Source organism: Pagrus major, chromosome 7 (genome assembly GCF_040436345.1).
Source record: "Pagrus major chromosome 7, Pma_NU_1.0".
Lineage (NCBI taxonomy): Eukaryota > Metazoa > Chordata > Actinopteri > Spariformes > Sparidae > Pagrus > Pagrus major.
The window spans coordinates 22,116,016-22,135,631 of record NC_133221.1 but is presented as its reverse complement, the minus strand read 5'-3'; the positions used below and the strand labels follow the sequence as shown (position 1 = coordinate 22,135,631).

Here is a 19,616-nt window from a genome sequence, read left to right as displayed (position 1 = left end):
GTCCAACAAACTATTCTAGGGCTGTGAAATTCAATCTCATCACAGCTATTTTGGGTGCCTCTGCCAGTCAGAAAAAGAGGAAGAAAATTCTAGAAAGTACGACCGCAATGAAAATCAATATTTGCAAATTGGCAAAAACATCTTCCATATATCAGTTATTCAGTTAGTATTTCAAAGCTTTATGTGACTGCTTTTCTGAAATCAGATTCAATGAACATGCTTTTGTCATGCAAACACATTTTTGCAGTGGAATAACCTTAAACTTCAAACTGGAACGTACCTCTTTTCAAAACTCAGGCAGCTCAGAGGACAAAATCCAGTGTGTGAGTAAATCTCTCTGTGAATGAGTCCTTGACCTGCTGGCGTTGACTGGAGTGCTGAACGTCCAGTGGATCTGAGTCCAACAAACCAGCCGACCCACCTGCCTCCTCACTTCAAGCCCTCAGGGTTCTCTGTCTGGGCCCTTTCTTTCTTTACTCCCTTTATTGTCTCTTTAGGTGATTTCCAAAGTGCTCAGATGCTATTATATGTCTGTGTTTTGTGTACTTACCTATGATTTTGTGTGTGTGTTTGTATGTATGTTTGTGTGCGTGCCAGGCTGAGCACTCATGTGTCAAGATGACTGTTTGGGACAGCTGGGGATCTCGGACTCAGCACCGATGACGAGGGGAAATCAGATACTTCTCTCCCTCTGTCTTCATTACACACATATACTCACCTCTTTCCCCTTGTCCCACTTGTTCACAGACAACAGAAACACACAGACACACAGGCATTCATAGTGTTCAGTATCCTGTTATTCCCTCGGAGACTGAGAACAAAGCACAAACCTGTGTGTCGCCTTTGTATAAAGCATTTTGTCTATGGTTAATATATAAAAATTATGGTTATGTTGTGTGGTAGGCAAGACTACAATTCAAGAGACTGAGGTAATGTGATCAGTAATATATCTTTTAATTCGGGGGGGTTAAATATCTGAGGCTGAGTTTACATACAGTTACACACATATCAGACATTTTAAGGCTCCCTCTGATGTTTCTTTAGACTAAAAATCTTAAAATTGTACTTTCTGATCATTTACACCATCATGTCTGGAGATATAGAAATGATATACTGTAACTGAAAAGTTAGTAAATCAAATGTTTAATGTTCTGTGACATTTTTGTTGACTGGTCAAAATATTCTCAGAGGGGTATGATTGCACGGGGGGAGTTGTCTGGACACTAGATTCATGAATGGAAGTTGTAAGTGTTTAAAGTCACAGCGACACTGGTAGTGTCCCTAGAAGGTGTATTGCACACAAATGTCTTAGGAGGTGGATCATGTGGTCACTAAAATCAGACATGTTTTTTTAATGGAAAACAATCGGTGAATATTTTTCTCCTCTTTTAAAATGTCTCCCCCAAAACTACATTGTCACCTTTAAGGGATATTTCTCCACATAAAACCATTATAAACTGAATTAATTAAGGTTACATTTCAACTCGTAATGTTCAGGGGGCCTCAATATTATGTAACAAACCACATGTTACCTCAAGGTCCTTGTCATTTCTATTCATATTGTGCATTAACGGTGTATACAGTATTACCAGACAAATTTGTAGTTAATGAAATTACCACACGCTAATTGCCATATGGGCCCCCTGAGAGTCAGGGGCCCCAGGGCAGTTGCCTGCTTTATGCTACTAGGTTGTCTAATTCAGTCTGTACCAAAATCAGAGAATGCTCTCTGAGATATGTTAATCACAGAAAAACAACAAACAGACATATAACATACATATAATGTAACACTGGGCTATGCATGGAATAATTATATGGTGCAGCGAGGCAATGAAAGTGTGCAATATGGATTAATAAATTGTACAATTTAAAACATAGCCTTTTTAAATGTGTATTTATTATATTTAATTTCTGTATATTTCAAAACAATGTGTATCTGTGCTAAGATTCAGTGCAGACAGCTGCTCATGAATCCATTATTGTGAACTGCAGAGGCCTTTTACCATTCTGTCATTATCATGTCCTCTATCAAGGAGCTCCGCACTGATGTCTGTCTGGAACACTACAAAGGTCCCGGTGCATGTCGGGTACAATACTCCCTGAGCGCCCAATGCGCATGCCCAACAGAAAACTCCATTATTTTTTTGCTCGGAATCTGTAAGAAAAAAACAGTGGGAAACTGTGAATTTGGGATTACATGGGTCGTAATGGTTGTCGGAATACATCTGAATGCGAGACGGTTTAGCAGAGCAGAGACCAAAGCAGCGGCTGGATAACTGTGCGCCGGGAGCGGGACATCCTCCAGTCTTGTTGGGACACTCCAGAATCAAGTAAATTTCAGTCTGTTAGCTCTGCTAGCCTAGCTGGTAGCATTAGCCCCGAGATCTCAGGCGCAGTAAAATGAAGCGTTATTGCCCTTTGTTTTTAAATCGGACTGGCAGACGTTGCATAAACGCTGAGAGCTGATTGATCGCGCCAATGCATGGTTTAAATGATGAAATTGTTTATTTTCCGGTTATTTATTTAAGTATCAGCCGTTCTCAAAACATTCTCTGGCTAGTCCGTTAGCTAGCCAGCTAACTCTTGATTCTCCCGCGAGCCAGAAAAGCGAAGACTCCAAAACTTCGCCAATACAGAGAGCCTGACGCAGAGAAAGGTTGATAGGTCCTGCTAACATTAACGATAGTTAGCGGCTGTCAATATGTGAGTGCATTCTGGCGATCGTGTTTTTTGCGAAGCAGTATTTTCCCTGGCTTGTTTCTCGTTACCGTAGCTAACACGCAAGAGTTTTTGCATCGGAGTGTTTTGTGCGCCTGACAGCTGTCACGACAACATAGTACAAAGTAGGGTAGCCTGCTAGCTTAGCTGTTAGCCTAGCTGCTAGTCTGCCGTTTATCATTCGTGTAGTTTGTGAGATATTGTTCCAGGGCTGCACACTGCAGAGATGTCGACTATAGCTCATCTACAGATTCCCTCAACATTTTATTTCATGCTCGTTTCAAGTTGCTAGCTTGTTAGCTTGTAAGATGTTTGCTAGAAAGGCAGCTGCTTATATTGTGGCTAAACATTCAGTTAACCCACGGGCCTATCCAAACACACCCTCCCACTTCAAAGTAGCCGCAGCTTGCTCTGAAGTTGTATTCTTTATCAGAGAGTAATCTATCTCATGTAATCATTTTTTGAAGTACGCCTGGATCAAATCAATTGCTGGAAATGGTTTATTACATCACTTATGTACCCTGGTTCTACTTGTCAGATTACATAATCCACCTCCCCCTTTCTTCGCAGGCTCACCATCTTCATCCAAGACCCCCCATCAGACCTCTGATGTGAACTGAACAAAATAAATCTGCAGGATTTATCCTCTAAATTGAGGATCTGCCTCAAAGTCGAGCAAAGTCCAGGTGTTTGGGCATCAAGTCAGGTCCTACTGGCAGTCTGTGTGCTTCTCACCCACCAGCATGTACATTGGACAGTGGATACCTTAGCCAAAACAAATCCTGGCTTCCCAAAGATGACAAGGTATGCTAAATGTGCTTCAGCAATTCTATTTTTTATTGCTTTACCTTGAAAGTACACCTAAAGCCCTTTCTTTTGCCTTGGCCACACCCTGTAATGATATGTTTTCATTATATTTTGGGTATTACATTTTTGAGACAACATTCTGTAGAGGCTTGAATTGTTGTGTGCACATACATAAGGAATATAAACATTGGGCACTTTGCCCAACCTTTTTGGAATCGTAGAAGAAAGCAGGGGAGGAAACTTGTAACTGATATTGAAATAGTGCAATTTATTTATTAGGAACCCTTGTTGTCTGTATTCTTGATGATTGTGTTAAACCTAGGATGATTTCATCATGGTGCCAAAGTTGTATTTTGGAATATTTTATGTTTGACGCCGACATTTGGCTTTGTGTAATCAGATGAACGTGGCTCACACATTCGGCATGCAGCTTGCTTTAATTAGAACATTGATATCCCGAAGACTACACAGCAGAGACATTCGTTCATCCATTTTATGCATGCATGTGTTTACTTATTCAGTGACTCACGGTGAGGCACGACAAAGTACACTGATACATGAAACAAACTAGTCCCATGTATACATACATTTTTAATAGAGGTTCAGCTAAGTTGGGAGCCTTGACATTGACTTTTCAAATACAGAACAAAGATTTTCCAGCAAAAAAGGAAAGAAGACATATGTAATATATGTAATAAGCAAAACCCACAAGTCTTTCAATAGGTTTATCTTTATTCTATGGGATTAAAGAAGAGATTTATTAACATTTGACTTCTTTTCCAAGGTGCTGGCAGGCCGCAACTACAAAATGATGGGAGGCAGTGAGACTGTAAGTGGGGACAAGGATGGGGTCCACACCACTGCAATACACGTCCCCATCGGCTGGCAGAGGAGAGTGGAGGGCGGGCAGGTGATCTATGTCAGGTGGGTTGGTGCAGTTAAACAGCAAGAATATGCAGACTTGATGTTGATATGAAGGCATCTTGGTGTGTGTGAGCTAAATCCTTTATTATGGAGAAATGAGAATGATGGTGCCAAAATGTTATAGGATACTACCTGGAAAGATGACCAGGATTTATGTGGATTTGTTTTTGAGATTTAGAGAGGTTTTTTTTTTCTTTGAATAAAGATTTACCTTTGCATTATTTTCCTTGGCCAGTTTACAGCAGAAGAGTTTCTTTGGATTAGCATACATATATTTTATTGAACACTAGTTTGGATTTTGCTCAAATTTAATGTGTGTAACATATGACATTTATTTAGTTACATTAGATATTTATGTTTTACATAACAAGCCAAGTAACTGTAGTTTCTCCAGACAGACATAAAAACAGGTAACAGGGAGCTTAGATCACATTCAGTGGTGTATAATACGTCATAAGAAGAATTATTTTCAGAGTTTCTCTAATACAGCAGGCCTTGCTAAAGCATCTTTTACTCATATCTTTTATTTTTGTTCTGAGTTTGCTGTTAAAGTTTGTCCCCGTCTTCTTTCTGTAGTCCCAGTGGCACTGCCCTTTCCTCTCTGGACGAGGTCAAGTCCTATCTGTTGACTGATGGCACCTGCAAATGTGGTCTTGAGTGTCCACTCATCATCCATAAGGTAAAGCCGGTCTAAGTTTTAAATTTGAGTGCATTGTGGGTTCTGTACTTAAGTGGCGATAAACGGAAAAATTATGAATATATTATTTAATAGCTTTGTGACACTTGGATATGCACATTTATATACATTTTAACAACTGGGTAATGACCTTTTCAAGTTCACTTGACTACTGTGGTGCATTCGTTTTACAAGTCAATACTTCAGATACTGAGATCAATAGATTATGTTTTTAAAGTGATGTGTTTCGATTTTGGTGTCATGTATGAAACTCGATTTGAAATGGCTTATGACGTGTGTGTTAATGGAGATAAATTGCAAAATTGAGTCAAGTTCTTAGTGATAATCAAGTAGCATAATAATTCTTTGCAGCACTGTGAGGTTTTCATTATGAAGGAGATACAGACATCCCCACATGTGGTGAATTAAATATCTATGAGTAGCTTTTTGTCCCACTGGAATCATGGCTAACCTTTTCTTCATAAAAATGAGAGTGCACAATGATCCTTGTGTGACTGTGCATATTATAGTGTAACATTCCCCCACTGGTGCCCTTAACTGTCCTAAATTTGATTAAATGTTATACTAAGAGTTATCTCTGTGTTCTGTCTAATCCTCTTTTATCTGCTATCCTGCAGGTTTTCAACTTCACTGTGGGAGTGAAGGTGGAGCAGCACAGCCAGCCATTAGGCAAAGCAGAGCAGGACATGACCAAACTGTGTAACCACCGCAGGAAAGTGGTAGCGATGGCTGCTCTATGTCGGAGTATGCAGGCCTCACAGCTACCTTTTGCCAACCTTCATCATCCAGGTAAACACATATGCTGCTCAGCATCATGTAGGAAATGTTCATTTTAGTTTTGGTGTGGATGCACTCGGCCTATAAGGTGTATCCAGTTCATTTCTGTCAGGCTGTAACCAAATCTTTTGACATTGGGGTTGGCAGTGCCATCATCATGGTGGGATGAATTGGAGATAAAATTTGATTTCTGAAAGTATGAGAGGCTGTTATTGGGTTTAACCATGCATGTTAATACACTGTCTCATAGTTAACCACATGCCTCCACCATACAGAAACAGATGTTTCCATTTAGCTTTCCCCCCGTTCTCTTGTTCCCTCGACATTAGCCGTCAGAGAATCTGTGACATGATTTATATCCATGTTTAGATACACTTAAGTTCCTACTGCCCACAGCAAATTAATAAAACTAAATGTGTCTTGTTTTTTCTGTAGGAAGGGCCGGACAGATTTTCACTAGCAAATATTTTTGATGTTGTGTGTGATCAGAAGCACTGCAGGAGTGGGCGGGAGTGGGATGGGGTATCTGTTAGTCTAGAGAAGGCAGTGATGGTCAGAAGTCCTGCGGGAGCAGGTGGGCGGGGGATTGAAAAAAATGAGTGCTGGTCAGTGCAGCTGCTGATAGACGCACAGAATTTAAATGAGTGATATTTAAACAGCAGTAATGTACTTAAGAAGACATTTAGCAAAGATCATGATGTATGGTTTGTGGATACCTTGATTGCTCACATGTATTGTCTTGCTGTAGTTTTTATCCATCAATATATTCAGAGAGCAAACTCACAGTGTGTGAATGGTTCAATCACTGCAGTCCCCATCCTCATTTTTCTTAAGTCTGTTTATTATTTGACTTATTTGGTTATTTTGTCCCATTATCTTCTGTCTCGCTAATTTGTATTCAGTTAACACAGATCCAAGAAAGGGCACAAACAGTATTGGGGAAATAAACTTAAACACCCTGAACATCTGTGGTTAGAGTGAGTTAGGTCTCACTCTGCTGCAGTTTCCTCATCACATCATCCAAAATGTAAATGGGCTTCTGCATAAGGGAATAATGTTTTTGCGTTTCATACTTTGAAACCCTTTCTGCTTTCACAAACGCATGAATGTTTCTAAAGACAGAAGCTAATAATAAGGTTGGGTAACCAGAAAGGTTGCAGCATCTACTGTTCATGATTGATAGTATCTCCAAACTAGAGTCCTTAGATCTTAGCATGGCCTCAAGACTGCACACTAATTACCCCAAAATCAAATATCAAAAATGGTAGAACATCCATTATCCATCATTACTTATATACTGTATGCAAGATACAATAATACTGTCTTATTGGTGTAACAACAACTTGGTAAATGCTTTTCTTGTGTGTGTGTCCTCTTCAGACATGAGCATTGGGGCAGACAGCCGCGATCCAAAGCGAGTACGCGTGGAGCGAGAAGAGGAGAGCCATGGAATTTACCATCCAAAACTCCATCCAGTCCCGGCTCGACCTCACAGCAACCTCCACCCAAACCCTTGTGCCAGCCCCAAATCCTCCCACCAGTTTATTTACCCTTACAATGGTTCCTCCCCGGTCCTTCACACAGGCACTAACTCTCACCATCCCCTCGAGGCTTTGAGAAGACTTCACCATCCTCCTCCTATCCCTGCCTCCTCCAGCTCTCCCTCCAGCTCATTCCCATCTTACAGTTCTGCACAGAGGTCACCCCGCACCCCCACGCCCCAGAACGTCAGTCAAGGTCAAAGAACACCCAAAACCCCGGAGACTCCGGGTTCTCCTCGGCTAGGCCCCCTCTCTTCGCCTCCTCCCTCTTCCCCTATGACCATGGGTGGAGGAGGAAGAGGAGCACAGACTCACGCTCATCATCCTCATGGTGTCATTGTGGCAGGCTCCCCCCTCTCTCCGTCTCCCTCCCTCTCCCCCTCTGTCCATAACATGAACTGTGTGTCTCCTCACCAGCGCTCCCGCCACCCCTCAGCCTCTCCTTCCCCTCTCTCTGATCATGGAGGAGGCTCAATAGCAGCGCCATCAGGAGGAGGACTGATGGGAAGTAACATGTCTCAGAGGAGGAAATCCACCTCTTCCTCGCCACACTCTCCTCTCTCCCCAAACCCCAGCCCCCACTTCCCCAAGTACAAGCTGGAAGACATCTTGGAGCAGTTTAAGAACTCAGGCAACAGCAGCACTAATAACCATCACCTCCTTATCCCTAATAACCCCTCCTTACTGACCAACCAAAGCAGTAGCAACCCTCATGCTCTCTCCTCCAAGCCCTTGAAGAGCACCAACAGTCCGAATCCCAGCTCAGGACCACCAAGTTTTGAGCTGAGCTCGGCAGGGCCTTCTAGTTTACCTCTGGGGCCATTTCTGAACCAACACCACAGCCATCACAGCAAGCTGCCACACCCAGCTTCTTTCCCTGCGAGTAGCCTGCTCTCTGCGGCTGCCAAGGCTCAGCTGTCTAACCAGATAACCCAGGGCCAGAGCTCAAATGTGGCCAGCCACCCGGTGAGCTTGCCCTCTTCACTGGAGGTCTTGAAAGAGGCACAGCAGCAGCCGTCATCAAAGGTAACAAACAGCACTTTACATAACAGCCACCCTCCTTCCTCCATCGCTTCTTCTAGGCCTCCCCACCCCTCCCTTGCATCAGCCTCCTCCGTCCTCTTTCCTCCATCCCACTCTCTGGCCCAGTCCCTGGCTTCCTCCTTGCCCCACCTGCCTCCCACAGGAGAGCGCAATGCATCGCACAGGAAGAGGCAGCGGCGATCTCCCACAGTGCTCAGCATGCTTAGAGACACCCAGCAGCTGGCTAATGGGCCACGGAAGACACCACCAGGAGATGCCGTTTCTGCTACAGCTATCAACCTGTCCTCCTCTTCCTCTTCCTACCCCTCCTCCTCCTCGCACTCATCCTCTACCTCAGCTGTGCAGAACCAGAATGCTGTCATGTTAGAAAACCATCATCATCTACTCCCTGGGCAGACGCCAAGGCTCCCTGCTGCCCGTCAGATAGCACACCTTTCCAGGCTTCCTCGTCAAAATGAGGCTCTGGATTTCACTACACACCTGACACCTGCACCTCTCAGCTTGGATTCTCAGACCCAGCCCCTGTCTGCTCTGTTACACCTGCTCAGTGTTCAGAATGCACAGGCCACAGCCTCAGCATCTAACTCTGCTTCAGCTCAGCCAGGATCTGTGTCTATTGAAGGAGGTGGACACACTAATAAACACAGCCCCAGACTATCACCCTCTTCACCCACCCCTCATTCCAACATCACGCACCGACAGACTCAGTCACCGTGCCGAACCAGTAACACTAATCCTCTACCCTCGGTGCCACAGCCGCATTCTCCCCCTCCCAGTTCCTCTCAGTTCAGATCAGTGCAGTCTCCATCACATCCTCGGTCTACTAAATCCAGTCCTCTACAGAGACATTCACCTTCTTCTACAATGCTGCCCAACTCACATTTAGCTTTACACAACAGCAGCAGCCCATCTCAGCACATGTCCCCTAGTCTCTCGGACAAGCATCAACCAACTGAGAATCACATTTCTACAATAGACTCTGTTTCCCAGTCACCATTGCAGGAAACGTCACCACAGGGCACTGTGGGGACATCAGTGGACCTGAGTCATTCTCAAGGCAGTGTTTCTGTGGCGATATCCAGCTCCCCGAAGCCTCTTGATCTTAGCAACCATGTCTTGGCCCTTCTCGCAGCATCTTCCACAGTGCCCCAGGGGGAGGGCTACTCCTCTGACCGTACCACTGATGTTGCGATGTCTTCCCAAGGAAATCCCACTGCAGGTGAGGACGATTTTTAGTCTGAAGTGTGTCTTTACTCTTGAAGATATAACCCTAATTTTGAATGCATACTGAAGCAATATGATATGTAGAGCTGGGCAATACACTGGAAATGTACCCATATAGACATCAAGATTCTCTCACAAATTTTGCTCGTTTAAGTCTGATTAATATTAGCAATACATGTGGTATTTACATGTCTTACTTGGGTTGAGCCGACCCATTGCTGACTGCCCCACTGAGCCCTCTACCATTGTAACACCCCACACACTTGGATTTTCCGTTTGACAAGTACAATCTTGTTACTGAAAGTAGTAGGTACTGGATGTAACTCAAGTTCAATGAGTATAAGCATGGCCCACGAACAGGCTTCACTATTGGTTAACTTCATTGAGACTCCACCAAAATTATAGTAACTTAATATAAGTAGCCAGTAAATTTGATATTACCATAGTCCATCCTGATTTTTCATTGTGGATATAGCTTTATGACAATTAAGTTTGCTCTGAATCAACAGCCTACCAACCATTTTTATTGATGTGCTAGCTTGAAAATGTAATACTGTCTTGTTGCTAACGCATGACTCTTTTATAAAATATGTTAACTGATTGATAGGTTGACCAGACTGTAGACCACATGTGAATGATTCATGTCTCTCCCACAGGGCCAGAGGAGCCTAGATGTGTAGACCCGAAGGTCTCCATAGTGACCAAATCTCCAGCAGACACCAGCCCCGGGTCCGCTGTCTCCTCTCGTCTCGGGGACAATCACAGTCCTCATACACCTTCAGCTGTGGGTGACTCAACCACTCCCTTACCTCTGGCAGAGGCCTTTCCGTTCATGAACCAGGAGCAGCTGCTGCAGCTGCTGTCATCCACAGGTGGTCTACCATCCCTCCTGGACCCTACAGTCCTGGCTTCATTGCCCCTTGGGGGGCTGTGGTTGGGAGGGCAACATGCACAGATGCCCCCTGCCAATGCTACACCACAGAATCTTGCAGAGCAGCAGCAATCAGAGCAGCAGCTACTGATACACCAACAAGACACACAGCAGCAAAACCAGGATCAACAACAGAAGCAACAGCAGATAAACAATAACCCTCTGTTTCCCCTGTTGCCCTTGTTGAGTGGTGCTCAAGGGGAGCTGCCTCTGAACCTTTTGGGCCTGCTGAACCCACTCCCTGCCCCAGCCTCAACCCCTACCCCAGGACAGGAAGCTGATTTAGGTCTGACAGAAAAACCTAGCCTTCAGGCTCTGCTTATGGCGTCCTTGTTGCTAGGGCAACAGCATGCGCCTTTGTTACCTCTATCTGGGCTGGGTCAGTTGAGCCAGGTCAGCTTGGAAGTTCCTCTCCAGCAGCCACAGCAGATCCCCACCACATTGGAGGGTCTCACCCTGGATAAGACCTCTGGCCTCCTGGATCCATCAACCCTGCCTGGACCAGGCCTCCTGGAGGTTGTCCAGGGCCTTCTTTCCATTCCTCCTGGAGCTGAGGGCTCCGTTCAAGCCCTGCAGTCTCTGCTCTTTCCTGCCGCTCTTCCTCCTCCCCCCGCAGCCTTCCTGCCCCTCAGCCCTGCCTTGCTCACTGCTGCCCTGAGCTCTGCCGAGCTCCACCCACCTCCCCACACCCATTTAGCTCCTGCACAGCAAACCCAACATACCCAACCTCAGGTAGGCTCCCTTATCTCCTATAGCTATTTCCTCTGTGCTCCTCCTAGTTTCCCTACAAAAACCTATGAGCTAATTTCCTCAGCTGCTCCATTGTTTCCTCATGCCTTATTTTTCTGAGTAATCCATCAACCTGTTTTCCTTTACTGCTAAAATGTCAGTTTTCTTTAAAATATTTTCAAATTAAGCCCTCCTTAAACTACCTGGTTTGTTTGGGTTGGTTACAGTCTATCTTAATATACTTCAGGTGTGAATGCACATTGTTTTGGTAACAATTTTAATTTTGCATTTAAAAATATCAAGCATTTGAGTCCTGTCTCTCTCTTCATCTGCATTTACCTTTTTTTCGTCACTATTCTCCATTCACTATTTTGTAATTGTTTGCCTGAAACTCTAATCCTCTCCTCCTCTACTCTTCTGTACTCCAGGTATCTACTGATGCTGGTGTTGACACCCTCATCCCCCTATCTCTCCAAGGCAAGGACAACCCCATCCTCCAACAGTTACTGCCCACTCTGCTTAACTCTGCTGTATTAGGTGAGTTAATGCCGACCCTCTGTAACACTCCATTATCTTCTTTCTCAAGATTAAAAAATATATGTTTGGGAAAAAATGAAATAATACCAGCAAAAATGTCTAACTTCGCAGTATTAAAACGTAAAATACTGCAACCTTTCTGTAGCAGTGAGACATTTTTCAGAGCATCTATGACTTGTGTCTTTGTAGGAGATCTTTCTGCCATCACGGGCCTCAATAACATGTTGGGTATTGGAGCAGGTTCAATCCTCCTGCCCTCAGTCCAGACCTCTGCTTTGGGCATGCCTCTGCTGCAGGGTCCTGATGGAGCAATCAACTTGCTCAACAACATACAGGTAGGTAATGGGGATGTCAGTTTTGGTTTATTTTGCTTTCAATAACCCGGCACCAATTAACCGGTAATAATAGACTAATTAGTCAGGGAAGAAATGCAAAATTACGTGAAATTCAAGAGGCTCTGTCCTTTTCGTCCAGCGCTACATTGATTCAATGAGCTCTGGTGAAATGGTTCAGCTATCCCAGAAGCTAGCTTGACTTTCTCATCCTTCTTCTTCATAAAGTGCTTGTCCATGTATATAATCGCTATAGTTCTCGATGACAGAAAGCGAATCAAGATGTTACTGCCAAAAGTGGTCTGTGTATTCAGACTTATGGACTTGGATTTGGATTGTTCTACAATGCTTTTAATGTTCACTAGAGATGTCCTGATCCTTAAGATCATTATTGGAGCCGATCTGGTTATACTTTAAAGGAATTGCATTGGCTAAAATAGAGCCGATCCTTTCTTGACTGCACTCAATTATGTTTTGTTCACCTCCGTCTGCTAGTGTTGCAGCAATGCTCTCCTTTTTATGATAACCAGGCTCCACACTGAGAACTTCACTGCATATATAAGTGAAAATTAAGACTTACGCCAGTGCTCACAAATATATTCACAAACTCTTAAGTCCTGACAACCTTGGTGGCAAAATCAGGTGTCATGAATTCCTAAACTCTGACTGTAACTGTCTCTTTGTGTACAAAACATCCAGGTAGCAGCTTTTCCTTTTTCGGCAGATCATATCAGCTGTCTTATTAATGTTAATTCTGACAGGCTATTATTAAACTTGGCTGTTGTTGAGTTAAACTCCTCCAGCTGGTGTCTGTACTCAACCAAAGATATTTTGTGAGTAAAGATGCTTCACTCAAGCGATTTCAGAGGTCCAGTAACTCATATACAGTATAATTTAAGCTCTTAAATATAACTGTTAACCTCAGTTGATTGGATCGAGTAGCTACGTTTTTAACTAATGTTTAGGTAAATATAAGCTTTGGATCCGACTCTGCATCAACATAAGGCTGAAGGACTCGGATAGGTATCCGGGCCAAAAAAAAGAAAAACTTTATTGGGACATGGTTCATTTTTTAACTTAATTTTTTATATCCTCACTGTAATAAATTGTCTGTGGCAGGTTTGTATATATGTCAGGAAATGTGAATGATTTTCTTTTGGAGTCTTTTGCATCAATGAGAACACAAAATGTTTCTTAATTTTATCAAAACATTTTTTTGGGGGATCTCTGACTGTTATTGATTGCCTCAACTTTTTTCCTCTAGTTAAACCTTGCACCACCCCCAGAAGGAGAGAAGCCAGTCTCATTGCAGGACTCTCAAAGCCCTGCCCCACAGGAAGACATTCCAGCCAGTCAGATGGCTCCCGAAGTGGTTCACAGTCCTGTTCCAGCTCAAGCCCCTGCCCGAGAACCCACTCCACCCCAACAGCGAGTATCTGAGGGAAGGTCTGTTATTGATCCCTACACCTCTTTCATGGACACTATTTATACCTCCTTCCTTCAAGTCAGTGCTAAAGAGCAAGAAGACAGGGCCCACATGGGGCCATCTGACCCCACTTCACCCTTCTGTGCCTTACCGCCGGTTTCTTTCCCAGTGGAGCACCATACTCCGTCCACCCCTATCCCAACCCTGCCCCAGGCAAGTGCCCCAGTTTCCCTCAGCCCACGTCGGGCCTGTTCCCTTCGCAACCCAGACTTATCCCGACTCTGCCTGGAAGCAGCAGCTCATTCCCCAGCCCAGGGGACTCCCAAACCCACTGAGGACGGCTCTACGCCACCCTTACAAAGGAAACCAGTCATGGTAGACGGACATACTCATCCAGAGCCTCCCCTGCCACCTATATACTTGGAGGAGGCTAAGACAGACTGTACTGGGCCCGCTGCGGCTGTGTGCCCCTATGTGGAGGCAGGGGTGGATAGGCAGGGGCATCTTCCCCATGCAGGGTACCTCAGTCCCAGGGATGGATGCAGTGGGAGGCCCAGTGAGGAGACGGCTGGGACATTACTGCACACAGAACAGGGAAGGGTGAGTGCCAGCATCTCCTGTTTACTTCAAACCTGTAGGCAAGATATTATGTCTCACAGTGAGCCTGCATAATGATCCTGCTGAGACACCGGAATTTATTTTTGGTATGGACTGAAGAATGTTTAAAAAAAGGGAAATGTAGCATTGTGATTGACTTGGGTTAGTGTTAGGGTTTTCAGTCGGATGATTCATCATGATGTTTTTGTAATGTGGTTTCTGATTCTGCCTCCCAAGGATCAAGCGGGAGCAGCGGGTGGAGCCAGAAGAGGAAGGAAAAGGAAACAAACGTAAGTTGGCTTGTCCAGTTACAAGAAAGTGTACTGTGATGTCTCAGTGCCTTAGACATACTTTTTCTGATGTTACTTAATATATAGTGTTATAGCCCTTCAGGCTTATTTGGCTATAACAAACTAATATGTTTCTTTCTTTGTGTATCAGGCTACAGAATGTGTTAGAGGACTTCAGAGACATGGATGCTACAGCACTAGAGGAAACCAAGGCTACGGTAAGAGCCATGTTAGCAGCTAATCCTCTGGCTTTTCCTCTCGTGCCACCATGAGTTGCACATTTGTGGTTTTAAGTGAAATGCTGTGACAACTACAGGATGGATTATCATGAAATTTGGTACAGACATTCACGTTCTCCTCCTTATGATGAATTTTAATCACTTAAATGGTCTAGCGCCATTATTAGGTCAACATTTTTTATTTTCTCAGTACTTTGGTTTGACGAAATGCCTGCATAACTAAAGACATTTCTGTCAGCCTCAACTGTACTTTTACGTACTTTTACTTTGTACGTTTTTAGTACTAATTAGCAAATGTTATTGTAGTAGCATACCAAGCTAAGATGGTAAACATGCCTGCAAAGAATCAGCATGTTAGCATTCTGGAGTCAGCATTTAGCTCAGTATGCCATCACAGAGCCACTAGCATGGCTGTAGAGTACAAAGAGCTACAAGTGAAGGTAATTCTGTGTGATATTTTCCATCATCACCCCTCAATCACAGCTTAGCACAAAGACATGTCATTTAAAGGAAATGTCAAAAGGATCTTCTTAAAGGATAAAAGTGGCATTTGGAAACAATCTCACCATTTAGTTGAGTGTTGTTTTAGGAGCTTTCAATCGTAGCAAAGATGATCAGCAGAGTTGCCCAGTTGTCATAAAACTGTACATAAAATTTCTATGGTAAGGATCTCTCATCCATATAAAAGCTTAGGTTCAGTGTTCATTCTTGATCATAATAATTTCCCCGGTAACCACCCCAGGAAACTTGTGGATGTATTTTTTGTTTTATGATGAAGGATTCTGGTGCTCGGTGGAACTAGTGTCGGTAAAAGTATCATAATAATTGACACACCCGCAGTAGTTACAAGACTTTAGAAGCGTTTGCTAAATGTGCTAAGCAATAATAATACTGTTTTGTTAGTAGTATTCACACAATTATGTTGCTAACCTATATCTTCATAAATGAATGATCCACCGTACTGCTCGCTCTAAGAATGAGGATTAGTGTCTTGTTATCATGGAAACCGCGTGATAGGATGCACCAGAAGTCACACCCTAATTCATGCAAGGTATCACAGTGGCTAGGAATAGGGTGGATGGCAAAATCAAGACACTGAATCATTGCAAGCTTAAGAGTCAGTATTTTGTCTGCTACAGTGCACTCTTTTTACCCCGTGATGGGAACAAAACAGAAGCTTGGTGGGTTTGTTCCACACTGAATGATTGTGCAGTTCTGACTGCAGCAGTAAAATCATTTAATCAGTAAGGCACTGGAAAGGGATAAGGCTAACGTGCCAATCATTTCTCTCTTTCTTGTTCCAGACGGCACTGCTGAAGCCTGAGAGGTCAGTCCGCGGCAGGAGGCGACGAGGCGCCAGGTCTCAGAGGCAGTGATTGGTGGAGGGAGCTGTAAGTCAGAGCTGTTCACCAATTGAAAGGCGGCCAGACGCCTCTCTACCCCCCTCCATCTCTCCACCATCATCACCACTGTTTAGACCTTTCTTTTATTTTTAATTCAACTGCACTAATATTATGCCGTTGTCATGTCAACCATTGTTATGGCAACCACTATGAAATAAACACATAGGAGAAAGATCTAGTCTGAGAAATTAATTTATAAAAAGTGTGGGGAAAAAAATTAAAGAGAAATGTTGTGGATACTTTTTCACTTAGGTCTAGTTCACAAAATAATGGTTGCTTGACATTGTGATCAGAGAAATCTGTTAACTATGGTTGGTGTTAGAATTATATCAATGAGAAAACACAAAAAAACAAACAAGAGTACTGTTTTGTTCTCATCAGTGTGTAACTGTGAGTCAGGATAAAGCCCATCTACTTGAACGATGCTCTCTGTTGAAAGTGTGTCTATCCGTGTGTGGATGTGTGTGTGTCTTTTTACGTGTCTGAGTGTGTGTTGGACAACAGTGCTATTGCTGAGCCCCTCGCTGGTCCGACCGTTAGTTGAATTTATTTTCATTGTAGTAAACGAGACCCTGTCTGTTTGTAAGATAAAGGGCTCTTTGCAGAGACACATGGCGGTTGTATTTCAACAAAACATTCTGAAATGTTTTCAGAGGTGCTGGGAGGGAATGTAAGAAGGAACAGACTTGATTTTTTTTGTTTTCATTCACAGTATAAGATAACCTCTATATGGGACAAGCCAAGGAAATAATGTGGTTCAGCGTATCAGGTTTCTTCACACTCTAAGAAAATAACTTTTTATCATGATTCCACATGTCCTGTGAGATGTTCCTTAATGGTTTGTGCATCACTAATAATTTTATGAACTGAGAAAAAAAATGAAGTTCTTTTGTAAAACTCTTTGAATCATGTCATTACACGTCAGACAGGTCAGGAAAATAAAGACAACATCCAGTTTTCACCGTTCGCAGGGTCCACAACAGATCTGTAACAATTCTGAAGAACTGAAAAAAAACATTTCACATGCTGTGTCATTTGTTGCTGTGAAGAATTACGTGTAGCTGTGGTGTGATGGAGACTATTTAATATCTGTTCACCTAACACCAACCCAGTCTTTCTACCCGCCAGCCAGGAGATAAGTGTCTGGAAATGAAATGGAGTATTTGCAGGAATCCCGAGTAGAGTACAGCATGTCCTTTGATTGGTTGAACGAATGGCTGGAAAACTGAAACACAGAGTGATTATGTCTTAACGTGGATCTGTTAAGTCCGTGTGTTACTGTGGATTTGGAGTGATATCCTCCGTCTGTCTCCTCATGTCACTGTTTGAGCTCTCCTCCACACACTGCCCTGCCCCAAGAGTACTGGCATCTCTAGCTGTATTTAAAAATTAAAACAAACAAAAAAAAAGAATAAAGAAAAGTGAAAAAGAAAGCAGATTATGCAATTTCTACACTTGGAGATTTGTACATATGTACAGTTAATGTGTTTTATTTTGATTTTATATTGTTAGAGAAAGAGACAAGAGAGAAAACAATGAATTGTGAATTTTTCTGGGAATTGTAATTAAGTATTTTTCTCATTCTACCCCTTGCTTTCAATACTTATGTTTGAAAAGAGGATTAAATTGTGGACTGTAGCTTTCTTTTTTTATATGGGAGTCTTTTTTTATTTAATATTAAACAATTTACAGAAAATGTACTTCGTGTTGATTTCTCTTCTGAAATGGTTGTGAGGAACTTCAAGTTGATAGGTATGTGCATTTACCTTTAACTCACATGTGGTTGGAAAGAATATATTGAACATGAGCAAAACGTTCTTGCCTGTTACACCAAAAATATATTTTTTAAAAAGTGCTGAAACCTATTTAAATTACTGTAAACTCTCACATTCTTTAATCCTATTGAGGACTGTCCTTTAATATAACAGTATACTGTAGTCACAGTCATTTCTTTAAGTCTAGTCTCTGTCACACTGCCAGAAGTACAACCAAGGGGCAACTACATGTTACTTTCTGAAAACAACAGGAACCCACAAATCTCAGTTTATTACCACCGTAAACAAAACTGATCTCAGTTCTATTTGTTTGATCTGGTTTTTAAAATTAGGGCTTTGCTGATTCTAAAGCACCAAAATGTAACTTCCTGAGTCTCATCCCCAGATCGTCAGATACTGACGATTTGGGTTAGCATCTGACACGAGCTGCCAACCAGCTCAAATCTGGGACTTTTAGGATCTTTTTTGAAAATCTCCAGTTTAAATCTGGTACAATATTTGTGTATTTTTTGATGCAGGCATATATACGTATTGTTTCTAAACATGGTCAGGGTTTGCCTTTCTCTGTTTATTTGGCTTTTTATGAGGATATCTAAAACAAATGGTCACAGATTTCATTAAAATTGAAAATTAGGTCACTGATTAACTGCTGATTTTTTCTCATGGATCCTGTCAAAACTGGGACTTTTAGGATCTGGTAATATTGTAAAAGTGGACTATTGAGTTAATATCTTTGACGCAGGTAAATATGTTTTTATTAAAAACATGTATGGGATTGTGCAGCCTTATTGTGGGTATTTGCACTCAATGAGTGCTTTCTGAATAGTATTTAAAATGTTCACTCTAAATGACTGAGTAATTTTTAAAATGTGCGTGGTAATGTTTTTGTTTTTTTCAGGTTTGACATTGTGCTGCATCATCCCAGAGTCATAAGACACTGTAATGCTCCACCAAGGTGAAGCTTGAACTCATCTGTTAATCAATAACTCCACTGCATTCCCATAATGGTTTCTTGAACCTTCCTAGAAATACAGTCAGGGATCGGAGAGGGGCCAAAATATGGCTGTGATGATTAGTCACTGCATCAGCGGGGCCTGGCAGCAGCTTTGCAGAAAGTAATGAAGCCATCCTTCATGGCTCTGCTCGGATGTGACGCCGCAGCACGGGGCTCTGGTTTCCGCCCGCATGTCTGTGAGGATGCTGAGCTGTGGGTACCACTTTAAAGAGGCGGATGCAGACCACGCCCTTCCTTCACCCGTCTGTAGAGGGCGCTGTGGCAGCTTTACCTCACTGCCCTTCCAGCAGCATCTCACCTTCACCCGGCCCAGACGCACATCCACCGCCGCACCCGACAAGCAAAAGAAAATAACACAGAAGAGACAGAGACAGCGTCAAGTAAAGCCACAAGGAGAATCGAGCAACATCACAGTCGCTGGTTTTAATGATGTAGGGAATCGTTTTGCGCTTTGACATCTAATTTAGCCCGCCTCACTGCGACAAGAAAACACCAGCCAGCTGCGCATAAATAAATTGCAGCCTAGTCTCAGCCTGTCAGGATAAAACCGTCTCCACCGTCCTCTCGACGAAGCAGGACGGAGTCAGTGCGCACTGCTCGTCGTTTATTT

The 19,616-nt window shown here is 43.1% G+C and overlaps 1 protein-coding gene across 1 annotated transcript; it reads left to right on the top strand.

The window, feature by feature from the left end:
• The first annotated feature begins 2,131 nt into the window (after nt 1–2,131).
• On the top strand, nt 2,132–17,916 carry mbd6 (methyl-CpG binding domain protein 6). The gene is made up of 13 exons (XM_073470149.1): nt 2,132–2,330; nt 3,289–3,522; nt 4,310–4,449; nt 5,026–5,128; nt 5,764–5,935; nt 7,304–9,727; nt 10,389–11,395; nt 11,821–11,929; nt 12,119–12,264; nt 13,526–14,287; nt 14,522–14,574; nt 14,726–14,792; nt 16,118–17,916. Exons 3-13 carry the CDS (start codon nt 4,334–4,336, stop codon nt 16,187–16,189), a joined length of 5,031 nt encoding a protein of 1,676 aa, XP_073326250.1. The 5' UTR covers nt 2,132–2,330; nt 3,289–3,522; nt 4,310–4,333; the 3' UTR covers nt 16,190–17,916.
• The last annotated feature ends 1,700 nt before the right edge of the window (nt 17,917–19,616 follow it).

What these genes read in the sequence shown, in the direction of transcription:
- mbd6 (XM_073470149.1), top strand. Translation starts at nt 4,334, where the DNA reads ATGATGGGAGGCAGTGAGACTGTAAGTGGGGACAAGGATGGGGTCCAC. An exon ending in TGCCAACCTTCATCATCCAG is followed by an intron (nt 5,936 to 7,303) that starts GTAAACACATAT and finishes TGTCCTCTTCAG; the next exon opens with ACATGAGCATTGGGGCAGAC. An exon ending in TAGAGGAAACCAAGGCTACG is followed by an intron (nt 14,793 to 16,117) that starts GTAAGAGCCATG and finishes TTCTTGTTCCAG; the next exon opens with ACGGCACTGCTGAAGCCTGA.